Here is a 25,034-nt window from a genome sequence, read left to right on the forward strand (position 1 = left end):
ACTTTGATCGGGGCTGTGCCAGATCCGTGGAACAACGTGGGGAGAACAGACGCCTGAGCGATCCCGACCCCTCTAGTCCCGTTACGACGGCGCCTCTCGTTTATGGACGTTTTTCACTGCAACACTTTGTGGCTCTCAGGGCACGGATGCCACAGGTGCCAAACGTACCCCCAGTATTTCACTATCTGGTGCTACTGTAAACGGTGCTTAAGTCTCCCTCTCCAAGTGCCCACTGCTGGCCTGCAGGAACGCAAGTGAGTTCTGGGCACCGACCTCGTACACGGCCGTTCTCAACCGCTGGCTCTAGCAGCCCAGGGGCAGAGCCCTGAAACTTCCCACGTGAAGGAAAGTCTACGCAGACTTTTCTTCCTTTCCAAACGGATGCCTTTTACCCCTTTTCTTGCCTCGCCACGCTGGCCAGAGCCGCGGTCTGCCGCTGGCCGTATGTGAGGAAAATCTGGTACCTTTATCCTCACTGGGTTCCCGAGAGCGGCTGGAACCGGACTCGCCTAGCCTTCCCAGCAGCTCTACCGGCTTTTGCCAGTGTGAGGCTCCTCTGGGTGCAAGGCCCCTGGGCTGTCCCAGCGGCATTTGTGACGAACCACCTTTCCAGGTATCGCGTACGACACGGCTCTCTCTGCCCCTGGTAAGTCTTCCCAAAACCTCTGCCCAAGGTTCACCGTGGTCGGAGGGCTCCCATGTGGCACGTTTCCCTTATTTCTCCACTCTCCGCTTACTCGCGCCTTTTGTGACTTCTTCGAAGCGTGTGTAGCTGCGTCCTGTTTCGGGACCCGGTTGAGCCGTCTTTTACAGCCTGTGCCCTGTTTAATTCTCGGGAAGGGTGTGGTGGCCCCCCCACCTGATTTTTAACGGAGACGTAGCTCCGTAGGAGTCACCCCTTCAAAACGTGACCGCTCAGTGACGTCCGCCACGCTTACAGAGGCGTGCGACCGTTACCACGGTCCGACTCCTCAACGTTTTCATCCCCCCAAAGCACGCGCTCCCCGGTCAGGAAAACCACCACCTGAGTTCTGTCTGATGCAGCCGTCTGGGACGTTTCACGGAAGTGGGATCGCACAGCACGTGGCCCTCGGCGAGCGGGTGTCGACACCACACCCCTCTGGATGGCCACGTAATACTCCTCACGTGCCGTGACTGCACCTGCCGGTTGGTGGAGGTTCGGGTCATTTCCACTTTTTTTTTTTTTTTTTTTTTTTTTCAACGTTTATTTATTTTTGGGACAGAGAGAGACAGAGCATGAACGGGGGAGGGGCAGAGAGAGGGAGACACAGAATCGGAAACAGGCTCCAGGCTCTGAGCCATCATCCCAGAGCCCGACGCGGGGCTCGAACTCACGGACTGCGAGATCGTGACCTGGCTGAAGTCGGACGCTTAACCGACTGCGCCACCCAGGCGCCCCGGGTCATTTCCACTTTTTAGCGAGTAACGGCTAAAACTGGCAGCTGAACGTCTGAATATTCAATGTCGAATGCTGAATGGCTTTCAACATCCCGTCTGGCCGGGCACACCGGCCCCCTTGCTTCTCTCAACGTTCGGCTGCCAAGGGACACCGCTAAACCCACGTGGGCCGTGACACTCGTGCCCCAGCTGCCCCCCCCCAACGCCCCCCAACCCCCTCACAGCAATGCAAGCACAGTGGCTCCCCGCGCACCCCTCCCAGCACTCCCCCTCCCCCCCCCCCCCCCAGACCACGTTCTGGAAAGCTGCCTAAGGCAGAACTACCCCCTCAGAGAGAGGGAACACTTTCGTTGCTCCCACTGGTCAGGGCCAGGCTGCTTTCCCACTGACAGCACATCACAGATGTTCCCACGCCCTCGCCACACTCACGGTCGTCGTTAAATCTTTCCTGGCCGCACGTCACACCCGAATCACCTGCGAGGTTGAATGTTTTCCTGTGTTTTGCTAGTTGTTCTCTTTCCTAGACGGCATCTAGTTCGGCTTCTCACGCGTCTCTCCTTCTGGCTTGCTTCCTGCCGTCCCCTCCCCGAGCCGCGGACGAGGCCCCGCGTGCTCCCCTCCCTCCTCCACCCACACCGCGCTTGTTAAGCCAGAAACACTACGGCTGCTGACAAATCCTTCCCTGCAGCTGCTCGCCCGGGGCTCCCGCTCCTGGTGCGCAAACCCAGGGCCAAGCTGGAGTCCAGGATCTACGGTCTCTTCTGCCGACCCCCTCCCTCCCGACCGCGAGAAGTGGGATCCGGCGCCCGGCACGGCGGCTGCTTCCTGGCTGCACGTGGCCGGGGCTGTGGTGTCGCGGTCTCCACTGCCGGCACATCAGCGCCCTGCACGCGCTGCATCGGACCCTGTGCGGCCCCGCTCCAGGACGGGAGCTCGTCGGGAAGTTCCTTCCACACGCCATACGACCGTGATGCCTGGGGTCGGAGTCGCCGGGTGAACTTTAGAAACGTCTCAAGCTCCCCACAACCGTGGACGTTCGACTGCTACCATCTCGACCCGCTTGGGGAGGTCTGCACAGGCGGGCTGTATCACCACTTCCGTTCACCGACAGAGACAGAAAGCAGAGTGAAGCGACCCGACCTGTTGCCCAAGATCGCACAGCACGTTACTAGAAGAGCCGGTGGCACCTGAAGAGATATAAACCTGAGTGGCACCTGGCTGGCTCAGTCGTGGAGCGTGCAACTTTTGATTTCGGGATCGTGACAAGCCCCAGGCTGGGTATACAGATTGCTTCAAAAAGAAGTATTAAAAAAAAAAAACAAATTAAGAGCTTATGGGAAAAGTTTTAAACGTTTAATGAAAAAAACTCCAAGCATTATTTACACGTGGGTAAGAAAAGAACACCGAGGGCTCGCCTGTCCCGGGGGCTGTCGCCAAGCTCACACAAACCCCATCACCCGGAAACCGCCCCCGCACACTTCCCGACAGCGGCACGAGGTGGGCGACGGTCACCAGCTCGTCAGCGCGGCGGGTTCCTCAGATCAGGTCAGCCACTGGGGGACAGAAAGGCACGTGTGAAGGAAGGATGCAAACGGGGTGCAAACGTGTAAACTGAGCTACAGGCTCACGACGTATTCTAGACACAAACAAGACGGGAGTGGGAGGGGGAGGAGGGGAAGGCGAGGGCGGGTGCCACACATCCTGGCGGGCAGGCCGGCTCACCGTTCATGGGCATCTCGTCGATCTGGGTGGAGTAGTACTGCTCGATGTCTCTCAGGATACGGATGTCGTCGTTCTTCACAAAGTTGATGGCCACCCCCTTCCGGCCGTAGCGGCCCGAGCGCCCGATTCTTCGAGGGCAGAGCAAAACCCTTCAGTACACGCAGCAGGAAAGGGGACGGGACACCCGCCAACGGGAGGCCCACGGGAAGCCCACCCCTACCTGTGTATGTACAGCTCTCTGTTATTGGGCAGGTCGTAGTTAATGATGAGGGACACCTGAGGGACGTCCAAGCCCCTGGCCCAGACGTCCGTGGAGATGAGCACACGGCTGCAACGAGAGAAGGTGCTTGAGGCAACCACCCAGCCACGAGCGCTTCAGACTGGCTACGGGCAGAAAACACGTCAGGCCACGCTCACACCGGCCCCCCTGCGGGCGTGCAGCGTCAGGGGCAGCACCGGAAAGACCTGTCCACGAAGGGCCTCGAGTCTGTGGTTGTGCTCAGTTCACGCGCACCGTCTGATAAAGAGAGTTCTGGTAGCTTCTGCTGCACTACGTTTAACTGTTTGAACCCAGTCCCGTATCAACAACTGGGAAAGACGACTTACTTCCGCCTAGAGGGGAGTCAGGGCTGGTGGCCTCTGGACCTTGGCGCAGGCTTTACAGCGTGTTCAAATTTGAAATGCAACTCACAGCGCTCTGTCCTGCAGCCAGGGCAGGATCGGACACGCCACGGGCCGCCACGTCCGATACCGAGGCCACCAGCCCGCCTGCCCATCGAGCACGTGCAGCGCGGCTGGCCCGGAATGAGATGCTCTTTAAAGTGCAAAATACACACAGGATTTTCAATGCTCGGTACAAAAAAAAGCAAAAAACACCTTAATTAGTATTTTTAATGCTACATATTGCAAATGTTGAAATGACGCGCCCTGTTGAGTCAAATGTTGTATTAAAAATCAACCTCACCTGTTTCTTTTTGTCTGTTTTAACACGGGTACTAGGAAATCTCAGATGTGGCCTGAACTATATATCTCTATTGGACGTCGCTGGTCTAGAAGCATTCAAATTAAGGGACAGCAACACAGGAGAACGGAGTTCAAAACAAAACGGGGAGGTGTCACTGCCCCATAATCACCTACAACCGCAGCCCCAGAGGGAGAGAGAACAGGAGCCCAGCCACACGGCGGGGCAGGAAGCCGGACAGCAGCCCAGCCGGAGGAAAGACCAGAGCCGCACGGACACATCAGAGCAGGAGCCGCTGAGACAGCGAGAGACAAGCGGGGGTGGGGGGTGGGGCAGCAACGAGACCGCAGGCGACTTCCCAGAATTCTATGTCGGCAAGTTTCTCCTTCGAGATAAACACTTCTAGACAAACTAAAACGGACACTGTCATTGGGTCACTGGCAGCCCCAAACCAAAAAGGTAAAGACATTCTTCAAGGAGAAGGACATCCATCCCAGACAGAAGTCCAAAGACGAGAAGTAAAATGATAGTATGTGTCCGAACGTATGTACGTTTTGTCACATAAAGCAAAGGCGTCCTGTGGAGTTTGTGGTATTATAAAACACGTGCCCACCACCACCGCTTTCTAGAAACGCAGGGGTCGCGGAAGCCTCTGGTCTCTGCGGGAGCAGGGACGAAGGCCCACGTGCCGATCACAACAGACGTGGAGGGTGGAGGCACAGAGCGCTACACTCCCTCAGGAGAAAAGGGAACGGGGAAAAGGAATGAGGATACGAAATCCAAAACCAGGGCACCTGGGGGCTCAGCCGGCCTAAGCGTCCGACTCTTGATTTCTGCTCAGGTCATGGTCTCACGGAAGCCCCACATCAGGCCAAGCACTGAGCACGGAGCCTGCTTAAGATATTCTCTCTCTCTCTCTCTCTCTCTCTCTCCCCCCCTTCCCTGCATGTGCCCATGCTCTCTCTCAAATGAATTTTAAAAAAAGGAATCAGAAAAAGAGCACGAGAGGTAAACACACTGATGAGATGATTAACTCAAACGTAGTTTCGTCGGCATCAAACAACACGGGACGAACCGCATCCCAAGACAGCGATCAGCATTCTAACGACGAAGAAAGCCAACCAGAAGCCACCGCGAGCCGTGTGCACAGCGCACGCCTGCAGCTTCGGGCGGCACACGGAGTGGGGGCGGGGCGCGTGAGGGGACCCGGCGGGGACACCCACCCCACAAGGCGGCCGGGCCGGCCTCACGGCAGGACTGCCGACAGGCAGCATTACTACGGACGGAGGGACGCTTCTGTGATGAAGGCTAACCCTGCAGAAACCCAACAACTCTGAACTGGTCGGCACGACGGCCTCAGGACCCATCGAGGACACGTCAAGGACACACGGAACTCAGAGCTGCACCCACAGCTCCCTCGCTGCTGCGGAGACAGTAAAGAGAAACAGAGGGGAGGGTGCGGAGGGTCCGAAACGCAACCGGCAACCGAGCCTCCGGGGCACGACGACTACGGGGCGCTCGGCCTGTCCACACGCGCACGGGGCATCTAGAAGTGAGCGTGTGCCGGGCCGGCAAGCAAACCTGGGTACACGCTACAAGGAACGACGCCACACGCTCTCCGACCACAGCGGTACTCGGCTAAGACCCCAACACAAAAGCACCACCGGAAAACCTCCTTACTCGGCAGTGAAGACCCCCTACCCGACCCTCACCCCCGAGGTGATGGCGGCTCCCCCCAGCCTAGCGCCCCCGCAGGGCTGCCCACGCCCAGGAGGCAGGAGGCAGGAGGGCACGGTCTGGGGCCGGAAGTGGCGCTGACCCACCTGGCGCCGGACCGGAACTCCTTCATGATGGACTCGCGCTCCTTCTGCGGCATGTCGCCGTGCATGGACGACACGGTGAAGTTGGCCTCTCGCATCTTCTCCGTCAGCCAGTCCACCTGCAGGGCAAAGCAGCAGCCGCCACCGTAAGCTCAGAAACCAGACCGGGGCGCGTGCTGCGGACCTCGGCTCGGTCGTCCGCGGAACCAACGTGAACGCTCAGCGCCGGGGCCCTTAACACGCGGATCGATCACGGGGCGCCTGGGGTTTGGCTCAGCGGGTTGAGCGTCTGACTTCGGCTCAGGTCGCGATCTCACACGTTCGTCTGGGTTCGAGCCCTGCGTCGGGCTCTGCGCTCACAGCTCAGAGCCTGCTTGGGACCCTCTGTCCCCCCTCTCTGCCCCTCCCCCGCTTGCTCTCTCTCAAAATAAACCTTTGGGGGAAAAAAAAAAAAAACCTCAGAGGAATCTTTACTAGACGTGTGGGAAGCGTTTGCCCAGCACAACTGGGGCAAAACTCCTCTCACTGGTTCCGTGTACGTTTCTCAAGGGAAAAACAAGGCCGTCTCTCACTATTCTCATTTGAAACTTAAATTCAAATCTTCTCTGGAAGGTGGCCGACTCCTGGCTGTCTGCTCCACCTGCATGACAGCAGGTCACTTGGGAGCCTAAGAAAACCCAGGCCCGGGGCCCCTCCTAAAGCCAATGACGTCCGTGTGTCCGGTCCTGGGACCAGCGTGAACACGTCCGTACAGCTTCCCTGGCCACGCCCGCCTGTCCCCTTCTGAGCCACCACGGGCAAGGTCTGGGCTGCGTCCCAAAGAGAACCAAGTTCAGTTTTTGCCACGAGAACACTGAAGAGCTAAGGTGGCCACGTACCTTCCGTTTGGTGTTACAGAAGATGACCGCCTGAGTGATGGTAAGCGTGTCGTACAGGTCACACAAGGTGTCGAATTTCCACTCTTCCCTCTCCACCGCTACAAAAAACTGCTTGATGCCTTCTAGGGTCAGTTCATCGCTGGAGGACAAAGGCACGTCCTGGGAACTCATTCTTCCACCAAGACTTGAGGGCGCACACAAGCCACGCACCGTTCCCGGCGGCGGCCCCTACCCTCCCGGGGGCCAGCACCTCTGCTGCACGGGCTGGACCAGCCTGCGCCTTCAACAACTTGCACACCTTGTACTGCACATTTTGCTCCCACAGCAATGATGGACAAATACCGTCAGCTAGCTCGTAAATTCGGAATCGCGGAGCCAAAGGAGAAGGCCCGTCGTGAAAATTAGCTTTTTTTTTTTTTTTTCCACATCCAACATGGGGCTCGAACTCACAACCCCAAGATCAAGAGTCCCACGCTCCACTAACTGAGCCAGCCGGGTGCCCCAAAGCTGGCTTTTCAAAAAAGAATACAAGAAACGCTTTACACGTTTTAAGACCCAAACACCAGCTACGTGGCCTGTGGCTGCGGCACCCGAGGCGCGGGGCGTGCTTACCGCTTCACCAAGATGCGAATGGGGTCCGTCATGAACTTGTTGGTCATCTCCAGGATTTCGTGAGGCAGCGTGGCGCTGATGAGCACCACCTGTGTGGCCGGGGGCAGGTACCTGTACACGTCGTAAATCTGCTCCTTGAAACCTGGGACAAAGGAGGAGAGAGACGCGGAGAATTCTGAAGGCTGCACGCTTGGACACGGAGGTCGCGGACGTGAGGCGTAGGTTTCACAAAGAATGTCTTCCGCGGAGCCAGGAAATCCACACACCCCTCTCTGCCGTCTCTGGGGGTCGCGGCCCCACCCCGACAGGCCCGGATGCCGGCCGTGAGGAGCAACAGAAGCCCCGGCCCTGGGTCGCCCACGACCTCAGACGCCTGCTGGCGGTCACCGCTGCTGTCGGCCTGCTGTGAGGGTGTGCGTCCGACGTGGCCAGATCTGCCACGTTTTAAGAAACCAGAGATCCGGATTCAGACAGAACAATCTCCCACATACGTGGGATCCTTAGGGGTGTATGTCACCCGTCAACCACACCTCGACTGGTGGGACCTGGCCCACGGGCCACCACACCGCGACCTCCACTGCCCCGGGCAGGACGGGGTCAGCAGGCGAGCCCGTGAGAATGCCCGCACGGCGGGTCCCGGCCTCCAAAGGCCCCTTAACAGACCACGAAGTCGTGACCCCACAAATGACAGAGCCCAAGACTTGCGTTTCTAGCAAACCCCCAGATGATGCAGACGCCATCTGTCTGGAGACCTCGCTGTGCGAACGGCGCCCCGAGGAGCCGCCCGCAGGCGACGCTTCCTCAAACGCTAAGGAAGCCGCCCGAGTGCGCAGCGGTGACCGTGCCATCCCCTAGAAGAGCAGGGCCTCCGGACAGAGGGGCGCGGGGACAGCTCCTCACGCAGCAGGAGCCCCGCAGGCCCGGACACCGGGAAGACCGGCGGGAACTGCACCTCAGCCGCTGCGTCTGTCACCCGGTGACCTCCCGGTGTGGGGGCAGGGACTGAGGGGAGGGTGTGTGCAGACAGCGGAGGCGTGGACACACGGAGAGGCGCTCTAACGGGCGCTGGACCCAAAGCACCTGTCAGGTCGCATTTCCCTGTCACTGTACTGACACCACAGCCGCCACCACCGAGGGGGGCATCACATATCTGTCCTCAGACGTTTTGATAGAAACACGTGAAAATTCTAAAAAGTACACGTGAAGTCTAAAAATTTACTTTGAAACGTAACTGGGAAAAAGATCAGCCTACGATCCTGGGTGGCTCAGTTGGTTGAGCGTCTGACTCTTGGTTTCTGCTCAGGTCATGATCTCACGATTTGTGGGATCGAGCCTCGCATCGGGCTCTCTGCGGTCAGCACAGAGCCTGCTTCGGATCCTCTGTCCCCGCTCCCCCCCACCCCTCCCCCACTTGCTTGCTGGCACGAGCTCTCTCAAACAATATTTTTTTTAATGTTTATTTCTGACACAGAGAGAGACAGAGCATGAGTGGGGGAGGGGCAGACAGAGAGGGAGACACAGAATCTGAAGCAGGCTCCAGGCTCTGAGCCGTCAGCACAGAGCCCGACGTGGGGCTCGAACTCACGGACCACGAAATCCTGACCTGAGCGGAAGTCGGACGCTCAACCGACCGAGCCACCCAGGCGCCCCTCAAAAAATAAATATTAAAATTCTTTTAAAAAGGGGGGGCAGCTGGGTGGCTTTGTCGGCTGGGGTCCGACTCGGTTTCAGCTCAGGTCATGATCTCACCATTTATGGGCTCGAGCGGGACCGTGTGCTGACGACACAGAGCCTGCTTGGGATTCTGTCTCCCTCTCTCCCTCTCTCTCTGCCCCTTCCCTGCGCGCTCTCTATCCCTCTCCCAAGACAATTACGTAAACATTGAAAAATATCTAATAAGGTAAATTTAAATCAAAACAAGAAAGTGAAAGCCTAGACAACCAATAGACAGCTAAAGAGATTACAGAACCTCTAGACAACACAACACGCTGTTACCAGAAACCCAGACTCCCTGTCACAGCTGCCAGGGCCCCACAGGGCACAGCAGGCATCTCTACGCGCCCCGCCTCGACCGCACGCCTCCCCACCTGCGCCAGCCCCGGATGCGCGGGGAGCGGTGGCACAGCGGTCCCTTCCCCACCGCGGGAAGGACAGGGTGCAAGTTCTATGTTCATAGTCGCGCCCAGGCCGAGCGCTTCTGCTCACACGGAAAACGCTTGCGTTAGCTGGTTTCCACCTCGCGCTGTGAAAACGTAGTTAAACGTTGGGAGGAAATTATGCTCTTACTCATACCTTTATTCAACATTTCATCAGCCTCATCCAAAACCAACATCTTGATAGCGCGCGTCCTCAAACTTCTGCGCCGAATCATGTCTACGGAACCACAGTTAAAAATAATTAGACCTCAAGGGACACCTGGGTGGCTCAGTCAGTTAAGCGTCCGGCTTCGGTCAGGTCACGATCTCATGGTTCATGGATTCAAGCCCCGCATCGGACTCTATGCTGACGGCTCGGAGCCCAGAGCCTGCTTCGGATTCTGTGTCTCCCTCTCTCTCTGCCCCTCCCCCGCTCACACCCTGTGTCTCTCTCTCTCTCTCTCTCTCAAAAATAAACAAACATTAAAAGAAAGAAAAGAAAAGAGATAATTAGACCTCAGGCTACAAGGAAAGGGCCAGCCGTTCTGGCTGTTCTTCACATTTTCACAGCATTTCAGAGACCTCTGTCCACCTCCTACACGTCACCCATGTACAAGACTGTGACGCAGCATGGCAACGGGAAACAGTCCCAGGCCGTTTAAACGCCACTTGGGAACCCTGTTGCGTGCGTGACTTTTACAGACAGAAGCGCTTACCAAAGACACGCCCGGGGGTGCCGGCGACGACGTGCTGCCCGTAGTCCAGCTTCCTGATGTCCTCCCCCACATTGGTGCCCCCGATGCAGGCATGGCACTGGACGTTCATGTAGTCACCCAGCGCGAGCAGGCCCTGAATTCAAACGAGGCTCGCGTGCGTGCAAAGTCAGAGACCTCGCGGTTTTCCCAAAACGAAGGTAATTTCTACTCCAACGTTAAGACGACCACCGAGAGTTATTTATTCTATCGTTTACACCATAAAGCTACAAAAAGACCCACTCTCCCCCTTCTACTCTTTTCTGTGCCAAAATGAAGTCGTTTTGCCGGCTTATTAGCACAAAAGCAGTACATTTCAATTACAAAATACCCCGGAAACACATAAAACTCATCATCCTAGCCACCCAGAGACAGTATTTACTTCTTAACGTGTATCGAGTGTTTAGAGCGTTTTAAGTATAAAAGTTACAACCGCTTAACTAAAACGAATCTTTTTCTGAGAAAAATTACAATTCTAAAACTGCAAAAAGCTAGTGGAAACACACCAGCAACGTTAAAAATGATTTAAAACATACCAGAAATTCACGTCACAAACGTTAGGGATCAGGAAATAAAATTAGAGGAAACCAAAAAACAGGATTAGATTCAACCAACCAGTCAGCCTTTGACCACTGAATGAGAAAGGAATACTTGCAAATACGGCACCGCCTCCCTGGGTCTCACCTTCTGGATCTGCACAGCCAACTCCCTCGTTGGAGCCAAGATCAAAGCCTGGGTTTCACGAACCTGGTAAAATAACGTGTCAGAAAACAGAGAGTCCTCAGTATTTTCGAGGTACGCTACACTAGTTCAGCGCAGACGTCTTTGCAATGTTATCTCACGTCAACCGCACATTAGCCCACACGTCTAACAGAGGTAAACGAACCCGAATGTGAGTTCAAGCGTGAACCCAGCAATCGCGGGGTTTACCAGGCAGGACTGCGGCTTGCAGACAAGAATGTCCGCTAATATATCTCTCGGTTTAAACGACAAGGAACTGATGACGGAGTATTAGCTCTCATGTGAGTACACACCTAAGAACCTCTTAAGAAATTAGTTGAGTCGGTACGACCAAATAGACATTTTTCAAAGCTGCCCTTTTTGAACTGCAGTTAGAGGAGAAAAGGAAGGATTTCCTAGGCGTTGCAAATTACCTGAATATCCAAACACTGGAGGACGGAAATGCTGAACGTGGCGGTTTTGCCTGTGCCAGACTGAGACCTGTTCAGGAAAACACAGACCGAGGGTGAAGAACGGGCTCCCTGCTCCCACTCACGGCACCCCCACCATGGCATTACCCCCAGGGGCAGGTGCAGGAGCACCTGGGCAGCTTCTGAGCAGGAGCCCCACCTCCCGGAGCAGACCAGTGCCTCAACCGAAGGGCGGGGGCTCTGCGGGGTCACCAAGGGAGATCAAGTGTTACAGGTGGCAGAAAAGGAGAGATTCCCCTTTATATAGACGTAATTCTTTTCTGTAATTTTGGACTAAAACCAGCCTCCAAAAATAATTCATCTTGTAACCAAGTCTTTAAGAATAAGGCAAATGGGGGATAAAGCCATTAAGAGAGTATTATAAACCATTCCACACGCCAACTGATAGGTAAGGCTGGCTAAAAATATGACGGCTTTCTAGACAGGACAGGAAAGGAAAAGAAAAAACAGGAAAAGAAAAAGGACAGGAAAAGAAAAAAACAAGACACCCTGTGGATTAAAGTCAAGGAAAGGGTGAAAAATGGTCCTCCCAAAGCACTCTCTGCACTGGGCTGACTGGAGCCTAACCCCGTTTGGGGCCAGTGACGTACTGAGCGATGACGTCTCTGCCTTTAATTATCTGCTTGATGGCTCGCTGCTGGATGGCTGACGGTTTTTCAAAACCTGCAGAAAGAAACAAAGTTAGTTCTAACCACAGACTGGAAGCTCCTCGGTATCCTTGTTTAAGCCCTCACCCCCACCCCTCCTAACCCCAAGTCCAACATACGGAAGCTCTCAACAAACAGCTGGTGAATGAACCGGGCTGAGCCATGTTTTTATACCAACGTGGATCTCATTTGTACAAAATCCTTATTTAAAAAACACCGCTGCAGAATACAGAGACCTCAGTTAGATCACCAAGACCCCCCAAAAAGTTAACGGTGGCACTCCCGGACCCTGGGCGGGGGCTCACCTTTGACTCCAATTCTTTCTGTGCTATTTACAGTCACTGCAGAGCTATTCTTTGAGTTACTGTTTAAACTACAAGGAAGGGAAATAAGTCCAGTGGCTCTGCAGCCGCCCCTCTTCCCTCTCCGTATCGGTCTGCATGCTGTCCAAGTGTCTACACTGCATTTACTCTACCGCCTGGGTCTTTCTGCGGGGTCCACACTGTGCCCCTTCCACTCGCGGTGCAGCTATACAAACTAGGACACCGTCCCTCTACGTGACTGTTACCGGGGAACGAGGCTACTCTGAAGGCGTAAAAGTATTTTCCAAGTAAACAAAAGTTTATGTACAAAAAAATTTTTTTTTAATTTGGGGCAGTCTTTTAAAATACAGTACGACTTCCATTTAACATAAAAACTATAATAGATGACTTAAAACCCTCATCGTGACCAAGCACGTGGCTGGGAAACTAAAAACGGTGTTTGGGGCAGGGATGTCCCGGATGCCCGGAGGCAGGCAGGACTGTCAGCCTCCCACCAGGCGGGGATGTGCTGACACTTCGCACCTCCCATCCCCTCAGCACCCTCTTTGCTGTCTAAACTGCCAGAACATCAAGGACTGCTGGCTGAATGACAGCCCAGTCCCAGGCGTTAAACACAGATGCTGATCACTCCCATCTGCACTGCCCCCCCACCCCAACTCTTCCCAGGCTCCCAACTCGGGCAACTGCCTCCCAACATCTCCAGCTGGATGGCTTACAAGCCCCTGAGATTCACCTCGTCCAGGAAAGAACTCCCGACTCTGCCTCCCTCCAGGGCTCCCCAGCTAAGCAAACAGCACCACCACCCACCTCTGCTGCTCACATCCAACCCATCGCCACCGCAACACCATCACCTCTCCCCTGCCTCCTCTCCTGCGTCAGTCACCTCTCACCTCCCCTTAAATCCAGACTCCCAAAATAATCTCTGTACCTGCAAATCTGACCCCTGCTTAAAACCCTCCAAAGGCTTCCCACTGCACTTGGAAATAAAAAACTCTTCATCACCTCACACAGCACGCTGTAAGATCTGGCCCTGTCTGCCCCTCCAAAGTCGCCCCTGGGCTCCCACCACAGGAGGCTTCTTTCTGTGCCTGGAACGCACGGACTCAGTACCGCACGGTCCTGGCACCAGCTCTTCCCTCTGCCCGGTCCTCTCACGACGGGCTCCTTAATCCAGACCTCAGTTCAAATAGTAGCCCCACTACTCCCCCTGCTCCCCGCGTCACAGCCATCACCACTGCCTGAAGCAGCCTCGGGTCTAGGCACGAGCCTGCCGGATTCACTGCCAAACCCTTAGCGCCCAGAGCAGCGCGGGTCCCTAGCACCTACTAGGTACAAGCCCGTTATCCGACGCATGAACGGCTCCCAAGTGCCCGGGAAGACTTCTCAGCCTTCGCTGGACCCGGCACCGTGCTGTGCAACGAGGACGACGCGCCGAAGCCTCCGACACCGACACGGCGGGGCCGCGGCATGCTGGGCCCCGGGACTCCCTCCCGGCCGCGCCCCCGCCCTCGCCGCCCGGCCACCCCGCGGCCCCCGACCGTAGGCGTAGATGCCGCGCAGCAGGTCTTCCCGCAGGCCCATGGTGTCGAACGTGGGCGTCACGTCCACCTCCTCGCTGGTCTCGAATTCCACTTTGGTCATGTCCTCCTCTTTGAGCAGCCGCTTCCGCGCCGAGCCCGAGGTCGCCATCGTGGCCGTGGCCGCCATGATCCCGAGTCGGCTGAGAGCGGGGCGCGCGCCGCAGCGGAAAGCGGAAGCAGGGCCCCGCGCCGCCGGCGCCAGGAACTGACGCCACCGCGCGCGTGCGTACGAGCGTGCGTCTGCGCGGTGTCTCGGGAGGGGCGGTGGAGCTCCTCTTCCCCTGAAGAGGGAAAGGGAGGGGGCCTCAGGGAGAGAGGCGGTGCTGCTGCCGCTGCTGCTGCCGCTCTCGCGCGTTTGAGCTGCCGCGGGAACTCGCGAGGGGCGGGGCGGCGGGGCCCCGCCCACCCCTTATAAATAGGGCCGAAGCGTGGAGGAGCCGGGGCTGGTTGGAATGTGGGGCTGGTGTACCCTGCGCCTTAGCCGCCGGGACCGGGGACCCTGCGCGCGGGTGGGTGGGCGTGGGGACCCCCGCCAGCGGCAGCCGCCGAGCCAGGGCCCCCGGCCGCACCCTGGTTCCACTAAGGTCCCGGCCGGAGCGGAGGGCGCCCGCTCGCCGCGGGAAAACAGCGCTGCCGCTCAGTGTCCCTGGCCCCCGATGCAAAGAGTTTACTTTTGGAAAGCCTCGCTGCCGCCTCCGATTAGGTAGCCGGGTTTTAAGCCTCTAAGGAAGACTCCCTGCGCCGGTCGAGTGTGTGAGGGCACGACCCCCGGGCTGCGCTGCACCTGCGGCTCCCGGGCCCCGCGTGCGCCACCGCGCCTGCCCCGCAGGAAGGGAACCCCGGAGGGCTCGGCTTTTGTCGCCCTGTACCCGAGAGCCAGCCCTGCGTGTGACCCTTAAACTTGCCTGAGTGCCTCCAGCGCCAGGCTCGCTCACTCGCTCGCCCCTGGACCGGCGTCATCTCCCGACCTGGCTTCATTCTGTGTGCTTTTAATTTTGTGAGGCTTACACTCCCTTTCTCTTTGTTGGCTTGGCTCGCATCACTGGGCATGTGTTTAACCCACCACCTCTTTCCTAGGGTGCTGGAACGCTCTCCTGTTGTGAAGGTTAATTTAGATGTTAAGTGGATAATCGTTTCTTCCACGAAACCAGACACACGTAAAGCGCAATGTGTTGCGGTATAGGTAAGTGAGGCCTGCCTTCTGAAACACCCACACTAAGGGCAGAGTATGTCCAAACCTTAGGAGGTAGTTGATCCGATAAGCATGCCTCGTAAGAATGCCGGTGTTAGTCAAATTTGAGTATTTCGAAAGCTGACTCGCTTTCTTAGACTTTGAAATCCGTATGTATGGTACAACACAGCACAGTTTGCAAAACTGTCCGGCCTCAGAGAGGACGCTGGATAATCCTTTGCGGAGAAGACACAGCAACTTTATTTTCTTTCAAAGACACTATAAGAAAAGGGTGTAAAATATCTCATTAATAACTTTTATGTTGACTGTGTGTTGAAATGGCAATATTTTAGATACACTCAGTTACATAAAATGTTATTTCAATTAATTTCACTTATTTTTAATCTCAGTTTTGATTTTTGATGGTTATTTTCGAGAGACAGAACACAAGCAGAGAAGGAGCAGAGAGAGAGGGAGACACAGAATCCGAAGCAGGCTCCAGGCTCCGAGCTGTCGGCACAGAGCCCAACACGGGGCTCGAACCCACAAACCGTGAGATCATGACCCGAGCGGAAGTCAGACACTTAACCCAGTGAGCCCCCCAGGCGTCCCGGCTACTAGAATGTTTTAATCACACCGTGTATGATATTCCTATTGGACAGTGCTGCTCTAGGTATATCTAGCACGTAAAATAACCTTGCCAGGAGTGGGGGAGAAAGTAAGTAGAAGACTCTACAAATTCTGACATCGATGGGGAAAGGAAGAAATTCTTGCATTCCTACTAAGTGCAAAGGGGAGAATTGACTCTTGGCATTTGCTCAGAGACTCTTCATCCTAATTCACAATCCACCCCGGCTTGTCTTTCGCCTTCACACTTTTACGGCATCTTATGCCATTGTTCCGGCAAGGCCCTTTGGCTGTGTTTGAATACACATCTTAAAAGCCTCTTCCTTTTGTTTGGGGCCAATAACTTTTTAACTTTTTAGGCCAGAGTCCACGGAAAAGGACGAGAGGTGGGGTGGGGGGGAGATCAGGGCGGTCTCTCATAAGCAGCGCTCTCCAGGGAGCAAAGGGGAACCAGGCAGACGTGGTCTTTGTCCCTGAGGCTCGCGTAATCAGATGGGATGACACCCTCCCCCCCAAAATACAGTGAGGTGTAGGACACAGCGGGGGCGCACCTGAACATAACAGGCAGGTCCCCCTTGGTGGCCAGGAGGCCTCTGGGAGAATAAGGAGGGTAAATCCACTCTGGGGAGCTTGGAGTTCAGTAGATGACAGCAGAGCTGTGTTTTTATCACGCGGGACAGGCAGCTCTTGGGAAGTGCGGCCGGGAAAAGAGTCACTTCGGGAGATGTTTTCCTGCTCCAATATTGTGCTAGTTTCATGAAGCCTATGCAACGTGCACCGAAGGGTCAGCAGGATCTGAAACGCATTTTGCTTCATCACCAATAGCAAACGTAACTGGTTGGTTGGATACTGAGAACACGCCTTAGTCACTCGCTCTGTCTGTTGGCCTCCTGTTTCCACGTCACTATGCTGCGTTGGGCGTAAGCATCTGCTTACAAAGCAAGAATTGACAACCCCGGGGGGCGCCTGGGTGCCTCAGTCGGTTGAGCGTCCGACTTGGGCTCAGGTCGTGATCTCAAGGTTCGTGAGTTCAAGCCCCGCATCGGGCCCGCTGCTGTCCGCGTGGAGCCTGCTTCGGATCCTCTGTCCCCCTCTCTGCCCCGCCCCTGCTCACACACCCTCTCAAGAATAAAAAAACACGAGTGGACAGCCCAGCTTGGCCCTCGGTACACGTTTCCACTGCTCGAACATGCAGATTAATGTTTCCATTCTTAACAGACACCTCAATTACAATTCCAGCTACAAGCTGCAGAGTAGAAATGGCTCCACTCTGAGTCCTCTAAAAAGTGGATTTCGATGGCTTCTCACCTCCGGGCCTTTATCCCAGGACTTCCTGTCCCCACAGGGGACCCACCCGTTCTGTTTGGGCACGGTACCCCCTCTTTCTCCTGCGCCTCACTTCCCACACCCCTTATATTTGGGGGAGGGAGGCTGCCCTACCTGATTAGACTAACGTCAGGGAGGGCAGGGCCCCGTGTCTGTGTTTTTCCCCATCCTGCCCAAGCACATAGTAGGTGTGCCTGGGTGCGTAGAGCAGGAGGGCAGGAGGACCGCAGGACGGATCCGGCTGTTCGGGAGCAACCTGAGCTCATCCCGGAGCAATGGGGAACACAGGGACAGGTCGGTGGGCTACACCACAGGAGCCCACCCGCTTCTTTCTTGGTACCTGTGTTAGACCCACGGTGGAGACCGTCAAAGTGGCTTGTCTTGTCCGGGGGCAGACGGAGGTTTAGGTTAGCACCGCTGGGCTGGGCTGGGCTGGGCTGGGCTCCCATGAATCATCACCATAAGAGCTGATGCCCTGAATCCGAGGGGCTGTCCCCAAAGATGGACTTCCTGCCCTCCCCACTGTTCCTCTCTAGGAGTGGCCCTCTCTTACTGTGCTCCCGAACCCGCCGGCTGGAGCCTTGACCACACCCTGCCAGCGTCCGGCATTTGGGCGGCGAAGGTACAGGTGCATAGGAGCATCTCTGTGGAGCAGGCGCTGGTCCAGGAGCTGGATTGGGTGGCGGACAGGACGGACAGCACTGCTGGGCAGAGCTCGTGTTCCATAGGAGGGCAAGCCCGACGAAACATGCAGACCAATAAGGTAATTGCAGGTTTTATCATTGCTGTGATGCAAAAAAAAAAAAAAAAAAAAAAAAAAAAGCAGAGTGGAAGAGAGGGGGTCGCTGATTTACTGGGTGACTGGAGGAAGGTGTCGTGTAAGTTGTTAAGGGAGGTGGCCATGGAAACACCCCAGGGAGGAGTGTTCCAGGAAGAAGGGATGACGAGTGTGAACACTCCCAGACAGGCAGGGGATCAGTACAAGAGGGGGGCAGGAAGCCAAGGTATTGGTGGCATCATGAGCGTGGGCAAGTGTGGGGGTGGGATAAGAGGCGAGCAGGGCCAGATCATAAAAGGTCTTACAGGCTGTGAGTGGAGTTTAAATGCGTTCCAGGGGCGCCTGGGGGGCTCAGTCAGTTAAGTGTCTGACCCTTGATTTCAGCTCAGGTCATGATGTCACCGTTGGGAGCGTCGAGCCCTGAGTCAGGCTCCACAGCGACAGCATGGAGCCTGCTTGTGATTCTCTCTCTCCCTCTACTGCTTGTGTGCTCTTTCTCTAAACAAAACAAAACAACAAAACAAAAACACTAAATGCCACTGAAGAGTTCACTTTAAAATGGTTAATTTTAGGGACGCGTGGGTGGCTCAGTTGGTGGAGCAGCCGTCTCTTGATTTCGGCTCAGGTCACGATGTCATGGTCCGTGAGTTCGAGCCCCGAGTCAGGCTCTGTGCTGACACTGATTCTGTGTCTCCCTCCCTCTCTGCCCCTCCCCTGCTCGTGCTCTGTCTCTCTTTCTCTCTCAAGAATAAATAAAACATTTTTTTCCATAGACCTGGTTTGGCTGAGTTAGATTTGAGATGCCTAGACATCCGAGTGGGATTGACAGGCAGATGATTGCACGTAGAATGGGGAAAGCAACAGAGAATGACCGGTTTTACCTGCTCCTGTGGAAATAGCTGCTTCCTGCCCTCCTCGGCCCACTCTCCGAACTGGTGCTGGCCAGAGGTGGGTGTGGGGTCCGCGCTGCCGGCTCTGTACCCGAGGGGGGCTGTGGGGTCCACACTGCTGGCTGCACACCAGAGGCCAGCCTCAGAACCACACCCAGCCCCGCCCTGGGACACTCCATCGCCTCCAGCTCAGCAGTTGAGAAGCTGCCTACAAGTTCTGGAATCCTGCCCAGCATTAGTCGGAAGAGCAAAGGAGCGTAGCCCCCCTTTAGGTACGTCATCCCCTGTTTGGAACCTGCCCCTGAGGGCCGTGGGCTGGTACCTGGACTCCTGTTCTCTGGCTTCTGTTTTGGGTCTGCCTTTCTCCATATGGGACCTTCACGTACCCAGCACCTAGCACCCGCACCCCCACCCGCTGCCAACGTCACGATTGCAAAGCAAGCCCAGAAACCTCCCCACTCACACTCCCTACGTTTTACGGATAAAAGTATCCCCCAGAGGTGCTCTGTGGCCCCGCGCAGTTCACAGTGACTATTGATCACTCCATGATCCTTTATCGATCACATCTCTGGGATGTGGTCACTAGGTGGCGCTGTCCCCATGCCCACCGGGTCCCCCACCCCAACGCACTCCTTGGGTGTCCCTCCAGAAGACACTCTTTCAACCAAACCAGAAATACAGTTAACAGAAATACTGCTTTCTTGACCTTGGAAGTGTGGGGAAATTGTCAGTCGGGGTCCACCCGACGTTGCCGTGGTGACTAAGAAATGGTTTTTGGCCTCCTTCGGAGCTCATGGCCCTTTGGGAACCGGGGGCTTCCTCAACTCTGTTCTGACAGCTCTTTTGAAATTTCTGCTTTTTAAAAAATATGTTTTTATTTATTTTTGAGAGAGAGAGAGAGAGAGAGAGAGAGAGAGACATAGAACAAGGGGGGGGGAGGCAGAGAGAGAGGGAGACACAGAATCCGAAGCAGGCTCCAGGCTCCGAGCTGTCAGCACAGAGCCTGACACAGGGCTTGAACTTGTGAATTGTGAGATCGTGACCCCAGCTGAAGTCAGACGCCCAACTGCCTGAGCCCCCCAGGCGTCCCTTGGTATTTCTGTTCTTTACCAAAAGAACTTACAGATAAGCAGAGGCTTATTGAGGATTCAGCCACCTTCCCTGGCCTCCTCTTCCACTTAGAATGCTGGCATTTCTTTGAGCTTTTTATAACTACCTAGAACTTTCCGCGCACCAGGCATGGTGAGAAGCGCTCTCCCGCCGCCGTGATGCAGGTGCCACTATTAACCCCACTGGGCAGGGAAGAAAGCCAGGGCTCGGGAGTTAAGTAACCTGCCTAAGAGTCCCGGCTGAGAGTTTGTGTCCAAATGTGACCTCAGGTCTGCGCTCTGGCCCCTCTTCCCAGGCGGCCACAGCCTCCTCCTTCTCCTCGCCTCATTCTGTTGCTGTTCTGCCATGAACTAGCTGTGTGGCCTTGGGAACTGACCCTTGTCTGTTGGGATGATGATCTTTAAGGTCCTTCCTGCTCAGCCCACGGAGTCATGATGGAGCGTCACTGTTCTGGGTGTGGGGACACAGCAGAGAACAGGAGAAACAAGGATTCTTGCCCTCTGGAGGCTGCAGGCTCGTGGTGGGGAGGCAGGCACGAGACCAACAAGGAACCGGAGCGTTTCACATATTCAGAAGCAGTGCGTCCAGCAGAGAAAAATGAGGCAGGGAAAAGAGGAGGGAGGGATAACCAGAGTGGGAAGGCCGTGATTTTAAATAGAATGGCCCAGGAAGACCTCTCTGGGAAGATGGCCCTTGAGTGCAGTCCTAAAGGAAGTGAAGGAAAGAGCATTTCAGGCAGACGTAACCGCACGTGCAAAGGTCCTGGGGCTGGAGCGTGCCTGGAGCTTTCAAAGGTTTTTGAGCAGGCCCCTGTGTGTGGAGCAGGTAAATGGATATGAGATCAGCAATACAAGATACGCAGGGCACTGTGGGTCACGGTGAGGATGTGAGGACAGAAGGAAATGACCCTGCCCTGGCACATCCCCGAACGAACAGCCGTCTTAAGAATTGGCCAGAAGCCGGGGTGGGGGGTGTTGTCGGGGCAGCAGACGGAGGAGAGGTCGTTGTAGAGCTCGGGGCACGGTGGTTCAAGCAGTGAGAAGTGAGCCAAGACCTTTGTCTAACCCTAAATAGTAGTTATCAAATGCTGATTTTAGGGGGGTGCATTGGGATGCCTGAGACATCCCCACAACTGACCATGAGAACCAGAGAAAAACCCAGGACTTATCCTGAGGGATTGACGATGCGCTGGGCTGACTGCTCACAGAGAGAAGATTCCCAGCACCCCAAGACCCCAAGATTCTGCATCACCCTCTCAGTCACTGCCTTCTGTGGATTCTGGGGTTCTTACGAAAGCAAGCGTCCTCCCTGCTGTGAGATCTGCAGAGACCCAGGGCAAGGCGCAGGCTCTGTGGGCAGGGCCGGGACAGACGGAAGGACCTGTCAGGCCTGCTCGTCGGCTGTTCAGCCCGTCGTGGGTCAGCCTGCCTTTGCTTCTCCCGGACAAGGAAGGCGAGGGCATGGAGTCTGTGCCCGAAAGAGCAGGTCAGCATACCGGGAGGTGGGAGGTCGGGATGGGGTCCGGAGCTGTCCGGGGGGAGGGAGGGCCTCCTGCCTCATTAGGAGTGGAGGTGCCTGCCTGTGGACGAGAGGAGGGAACAGCTCGTCCCGTCTTGCTTGGTTACATTACTTGAACATTCTCTGGTGGCTCAGTGCCGCCTTGGCATCATGGGCCGCGATGGATGAAAGAAACGCTCTGACGTGTAACCTCTACGTTGTTGCCCCAGGTGAAAGGAGGGGAAGGAAGGTTTCTACACCCAGCTGCCTGCTGCTGGTGGTAAGGACACAGCCACACATGGAAACGGGGGCACTGGCGTGGGCTCTTAGCTGAGGGGTGCAAGAAAGCACCTTTCCTTCGCTGGGTGACCACTGGCCTCACCCACCATGCATGCAGGTCGCCGGATGGTCTGAGCTCTCGCTGACTCACGTTCTCCTATTCTGGAGTCCTGTGTGTGCATCTGTGCGTGTGAGCGCGTGTGAGCACGTCTGCGTGCGCGTTTCGCAGAGTTGAAAAGGTCTAGAGGGATCTCCGGGGTAACTTTTCCTCACCGTTGGGACTGAGGCCTATTTAAACTGGAACCGAGGGGCGCTTGGGGGGCTCAGTGGGTTGAGCGTCCAGCTCTCGGTTCCGCCTCGGGTCATGATCTCGCGGCCCAGTCCACACTCAGCCCGCAGCCTGCTTGGGATTCTCTCTCCCCCTCTCTCTCTCTGCCTCTACCCCGCTCTCTCTCCCTCTCAAAGTAAATAAGTGAACTTAAAAAAAATAGAATACACCAGAAGCGAGTTGCAAAGACACTCCTACGTGTTTTCTTGCCACTCGGGGTTTCATCGTCGGCTGCTTTGCCGCACGAAGGATGGGCTGCGATGGCTGCCACCCAGCTACACCCCCTTACCCGGCCCCGGTGTCCCCAGGCTCCCCAGGGTCCCAGGAGAGGGCGGCGGTTGGTTGGGGTGTGGAGAGTCCTGGGGAGACCTCTGTCTTCATCTGCCCTGATGCTCTGTGTTCCCTCCGATGGGGCGGGGTGTGGGAGTCCCGCGAAGTCTGGGGCCGGGCCCGAAACCGGATGGACCCGGGGCTTACCGTGCGGCCGGGAGTGCAGCCTGGGGTCTAGGTTTCTGCCTCCAATCGGTGCAGGGTGCGTGCGCCCCCAGGAAGGTCCGCCCACCTCTGTGGAGCTTCCTCTAGTGGAAGTCGGGGGGAGTTTGGGGCGCATTTGCCTCTGCAGACTCAGCCCGAGTTTTCTTCTCTGCAGACGAGCAGTCAGTGGGGAGAGGGTCCTTGAGACCCTTCCCTGGTCCTGTCCCGGGGTCCCGTGCCCCTCCGCCCCACGCCACACCACTCCATCAGTCTCAGGGCTCGGCGGCCAAAGCTCCCCTCAGCTTGCGGCTGCTTTATATAAATATATAAAATTCTGGCTCCCTTTGCGAGGAGCTGGGGCAGAGGGGTCCCGCGGGCCTGCTTCAGGCAGCACCTTTACCACTCACACGGATTTTGTATGTTGAATCTGACCCAGACTCTGAGCTGGACGTGTGGGAGTCAGCTGCGCTCATGGGGGGGGGCATCGGTGTCACGGAACAGGCGCTCCTGGGGGCGCAGGGCAGCTGAGGGGGACTCGGATGCTGGGCCGAGCAAGCATCAGGGACGGAAAGGAGGGGGCGTCAGGGAACATCCCAGGGCAGAGGACGAAGCTCGGCTGAGGGCGTGTGCAGGCCCGGCGTGGCCCAGAAGACGGAAGGAGGAACGGGGGGGCTGGTGTCCCATATGTCGAGGGTGGCAGGCATTGGCCTCAGGGAGGCGGGGGCAGGCCGATCCCCTGGGTTCCTCCTCACCACCCACCCTCCCCTGCAGCCGGGCAGGGCGTGGGGTCGGAGGGAAGCAGGGTGTGGTTGCTGACAGCTCTGTGGTCTTTGTATTTGAAAAAAAAAAAAAAAAAAGACGTTATTAAAATGTAATTCATATACTGGACAACTCAGCCATTTAAGGGGTGCAATTTATGGCTTTTAGTGTATTCATCGACACGAGCCACCAACACCACAGTCCCAGAGGGGCCCAGGCACTGTGGGTACCCACGGCACCTGGCAAGCGCCCTCGACATTCTAGGGCTCGCGACCCGGCTTCCTTCGAGGACCCTGCTTCCCAGCCCCGGGGAAGTGTCTGTAGTCACTGAGAAACCACAGAAGTCAGAGAGCTGTCAAATTATTTCCTGGATCAGAATTTGCCTTCTGTTTTCCTCCCTTGCCTTAGTCTTTGGTGCCTGAACTTTGAGTTTTGGAGCAAGTCACGTGGCTCGAGAGCAGGCAGGCCAACTTGGTGCTGGCTTGGGGGGCTACTGCGCCCAGCCCCGTCCTGCCCCGCAGCCCGCAGAGAAGGGAGCCGGCGGCCGGCACCGCACCTGGCCACGGAGGGGACACCGGATCCCAGCGCACCGTGAGGAGTGCCCGTGGGAAGGAGCTGGAGGGTCCCTTGGTGAGCACTTCGTCCTCCTAGGGATTGTGGGGGGCCGTTCACGGACGCGGGTTCTCCACCCACTATTCCCTGTTTTCCTTAGTTTACAAGGGTTGATTGGCTCTGGTTTTCCAGCATTTTTACTATACAGACCTCTTCGAGAGGCATTCGAGCCCCGCCGGCCCAGCTGGTCATTCCAAGGAAAAGGGCCAAATCGCAGGAATTCAGGGGTCTGAGAGGACGTCACCACAGCGCTGAGTGCAACGGAGGACAGATGGAAATGACCTAGTGGGTCATTGATCGACAGGGGCGTCGATAACTCAGCCGTGGTTTGTTCACATAAGTGAATCTGGCACCAGTGGAAAAAAAAACAAAAACAAAAAAACGGGGCGTGTATGTGTAAGCTTCGTGTATCCAACTTGCGAAGCCTCGGGAACACGCAGCACCGAGCCCAGCCTGACCCTGTGTATATAAAGTGAGAGTCGACAGTAAAGATGCTCTTTATCTACGGGTACTCTGTGCACAAAGAATGGTGCAAACGCAGGCGTATATTTGTAGACACATCCACATGCAAGACAGCTACCTCGGGGCGAGAAGGAGGGTAGGCTGCAGCCAGCGGGACTGAGCTGTCTGTCTCCAACAATGCATTTCTTTAATGAGTGCAGTCTTCACGATGGGTACGTGGATATACTGTATATTTGCAGGACTTTTTAAATATGCTTGAACCAGGGGCGCCTGGGTGGCTCAGTCGGTTGGGCGTCCGACTTCGGCTCAGGTCATGATCTCCCGGTTCGTGGGTTCGAGCCCCGCGTCGGGCTCTGTGCCGACGGCTCGGAGCCTGGAGCCTGCTTCCGATTCTGTGTCTCCCTCTCTCTCTGCCCCTCCCCTGCTTGCACTCTGTCTCTCAAAAATAAATAAATGTGAACAAAAATGTTTTAAGATAAGCTTGAACCAGCCCAGGGTTTAAAAACATTTTAGAATGATTTCGACGGATTCATGGTCTAATGACCTCGTGCCAGGGCCAGGAGGGAAGAGAGAGACTCGGGTGGGGACACAGCTACGGAGGCGGCTCGTTGCAAAGCTGGGATCACCCAGGGCGTGTTCTGTGTTCCACGGATGGAAGGCT

General features: G+C 56.2%; 2 protein-coding genes across 8 annotated transcripts in view; one reads left to right on the forward strand and one right to left on the reverse strand.

Annotated features, from left to right (window-relative positions):
• Positions 1-2,750: 2,750 nt before the first annotated feature.
• On the reverse strand, positions 2,751-14,271 carry EIF4A3 (eukaryotic translation initiation factor 4A3). The gene is made up of 12 exons (XM_045489801.1): positions 14,019-14,271; positions 12,101-12,173; positions 11,454-11,520; positions 10,984-11,046; positions 10,264-10,396; positions 9,705-9,785; positions 7,413-7,554; positions 6,801-6,939; positions 5,926-6,041; positions 3,362-3,469; positions 3,142-3,269; positions 2,751-2,972 (listed from the first exon to the last, which is right to left on the reverse strand). The coding sequence occupies exons 1-12, from the start codon at positions 14,185-14,187 to the stop codon at positions 2,956-2,958; spliced, it is 1,236 nt and encodes a 411-aa protein (XP_045345757.1). The 5' UTR covers positions 14,188-14,271; the 3' UTR covers positions 2,751-2,955.
• A 122-nt stretch (positions 14,272-14,393) lies between these two features.
• Positions 14,394-25,034, forward strand: part of CARD14 (caspase recruitment domain family member 14) — a 32,613-nt gene continuing 21,972 nt past the window's right edge. For 3 of the 7 annotated variants that reach the window (XM_045489792.1, XM_045489797.1, XM_045489798.1), the window contains exons 1-6: positions 14,394-15,243; positions 17,721-17,947; positions 21,060-21,447; positions 21,690-21,739; positions 23,708-23,929; positions 24,060-24,196. The gene's annotated coding sequence lies outside the window, so the exon portion shown is untranslated. The other 4 variants (XM_045489795.1, XM_045489794.1, XM_045489793.1 and 1 more) reach the window with 4 other exon arrangements.

The sequence above is a fragment of the Leopardus geoffroyi genome, chromosome E1 (assembly GCF_018350155.1).
Source record: "Leopardus geoffroyi isolate Oge1 chromosome E1, O.geoffroyi_Oge1_pat1.0, whole genome shotgun sequence".
Taxonomy (NCBI): domain Eukaryota; kingdom Metazoa; phylum Chordata; class Mammalia; order Carnivora; family Felidae; genus Leopardus; species Leopardus geoffroyi.

What these genes read in the sequence shown, in the direction of transcription:
- EIF4A3 (XM_045489801.1), bottom strand. Translation starts at nt 14,187, where the DNA reads ATGGCGGCCACGGCCACGATGGCGACCTCGGGCTCGGCGCGGAAGCGG. An exon ending in GGCAGAGACGTCATCGCTCA is followed by an intron (nt 11,521 to 12,100) that starts GTACGTCACTGG and finishes TTTCCTGAACAG; the next exon opens with GTCTCAGTCTGGCACAGGCA. An exon ending in TCCAGTGTTTGGATATTCAG is followed by an intron (nt 11,047 to 11,453) that starts GTAATTTGCAAC and finishes TTATTTTACCAG; the next exon opens with GTTCGTGAAACCCAGGCTTT.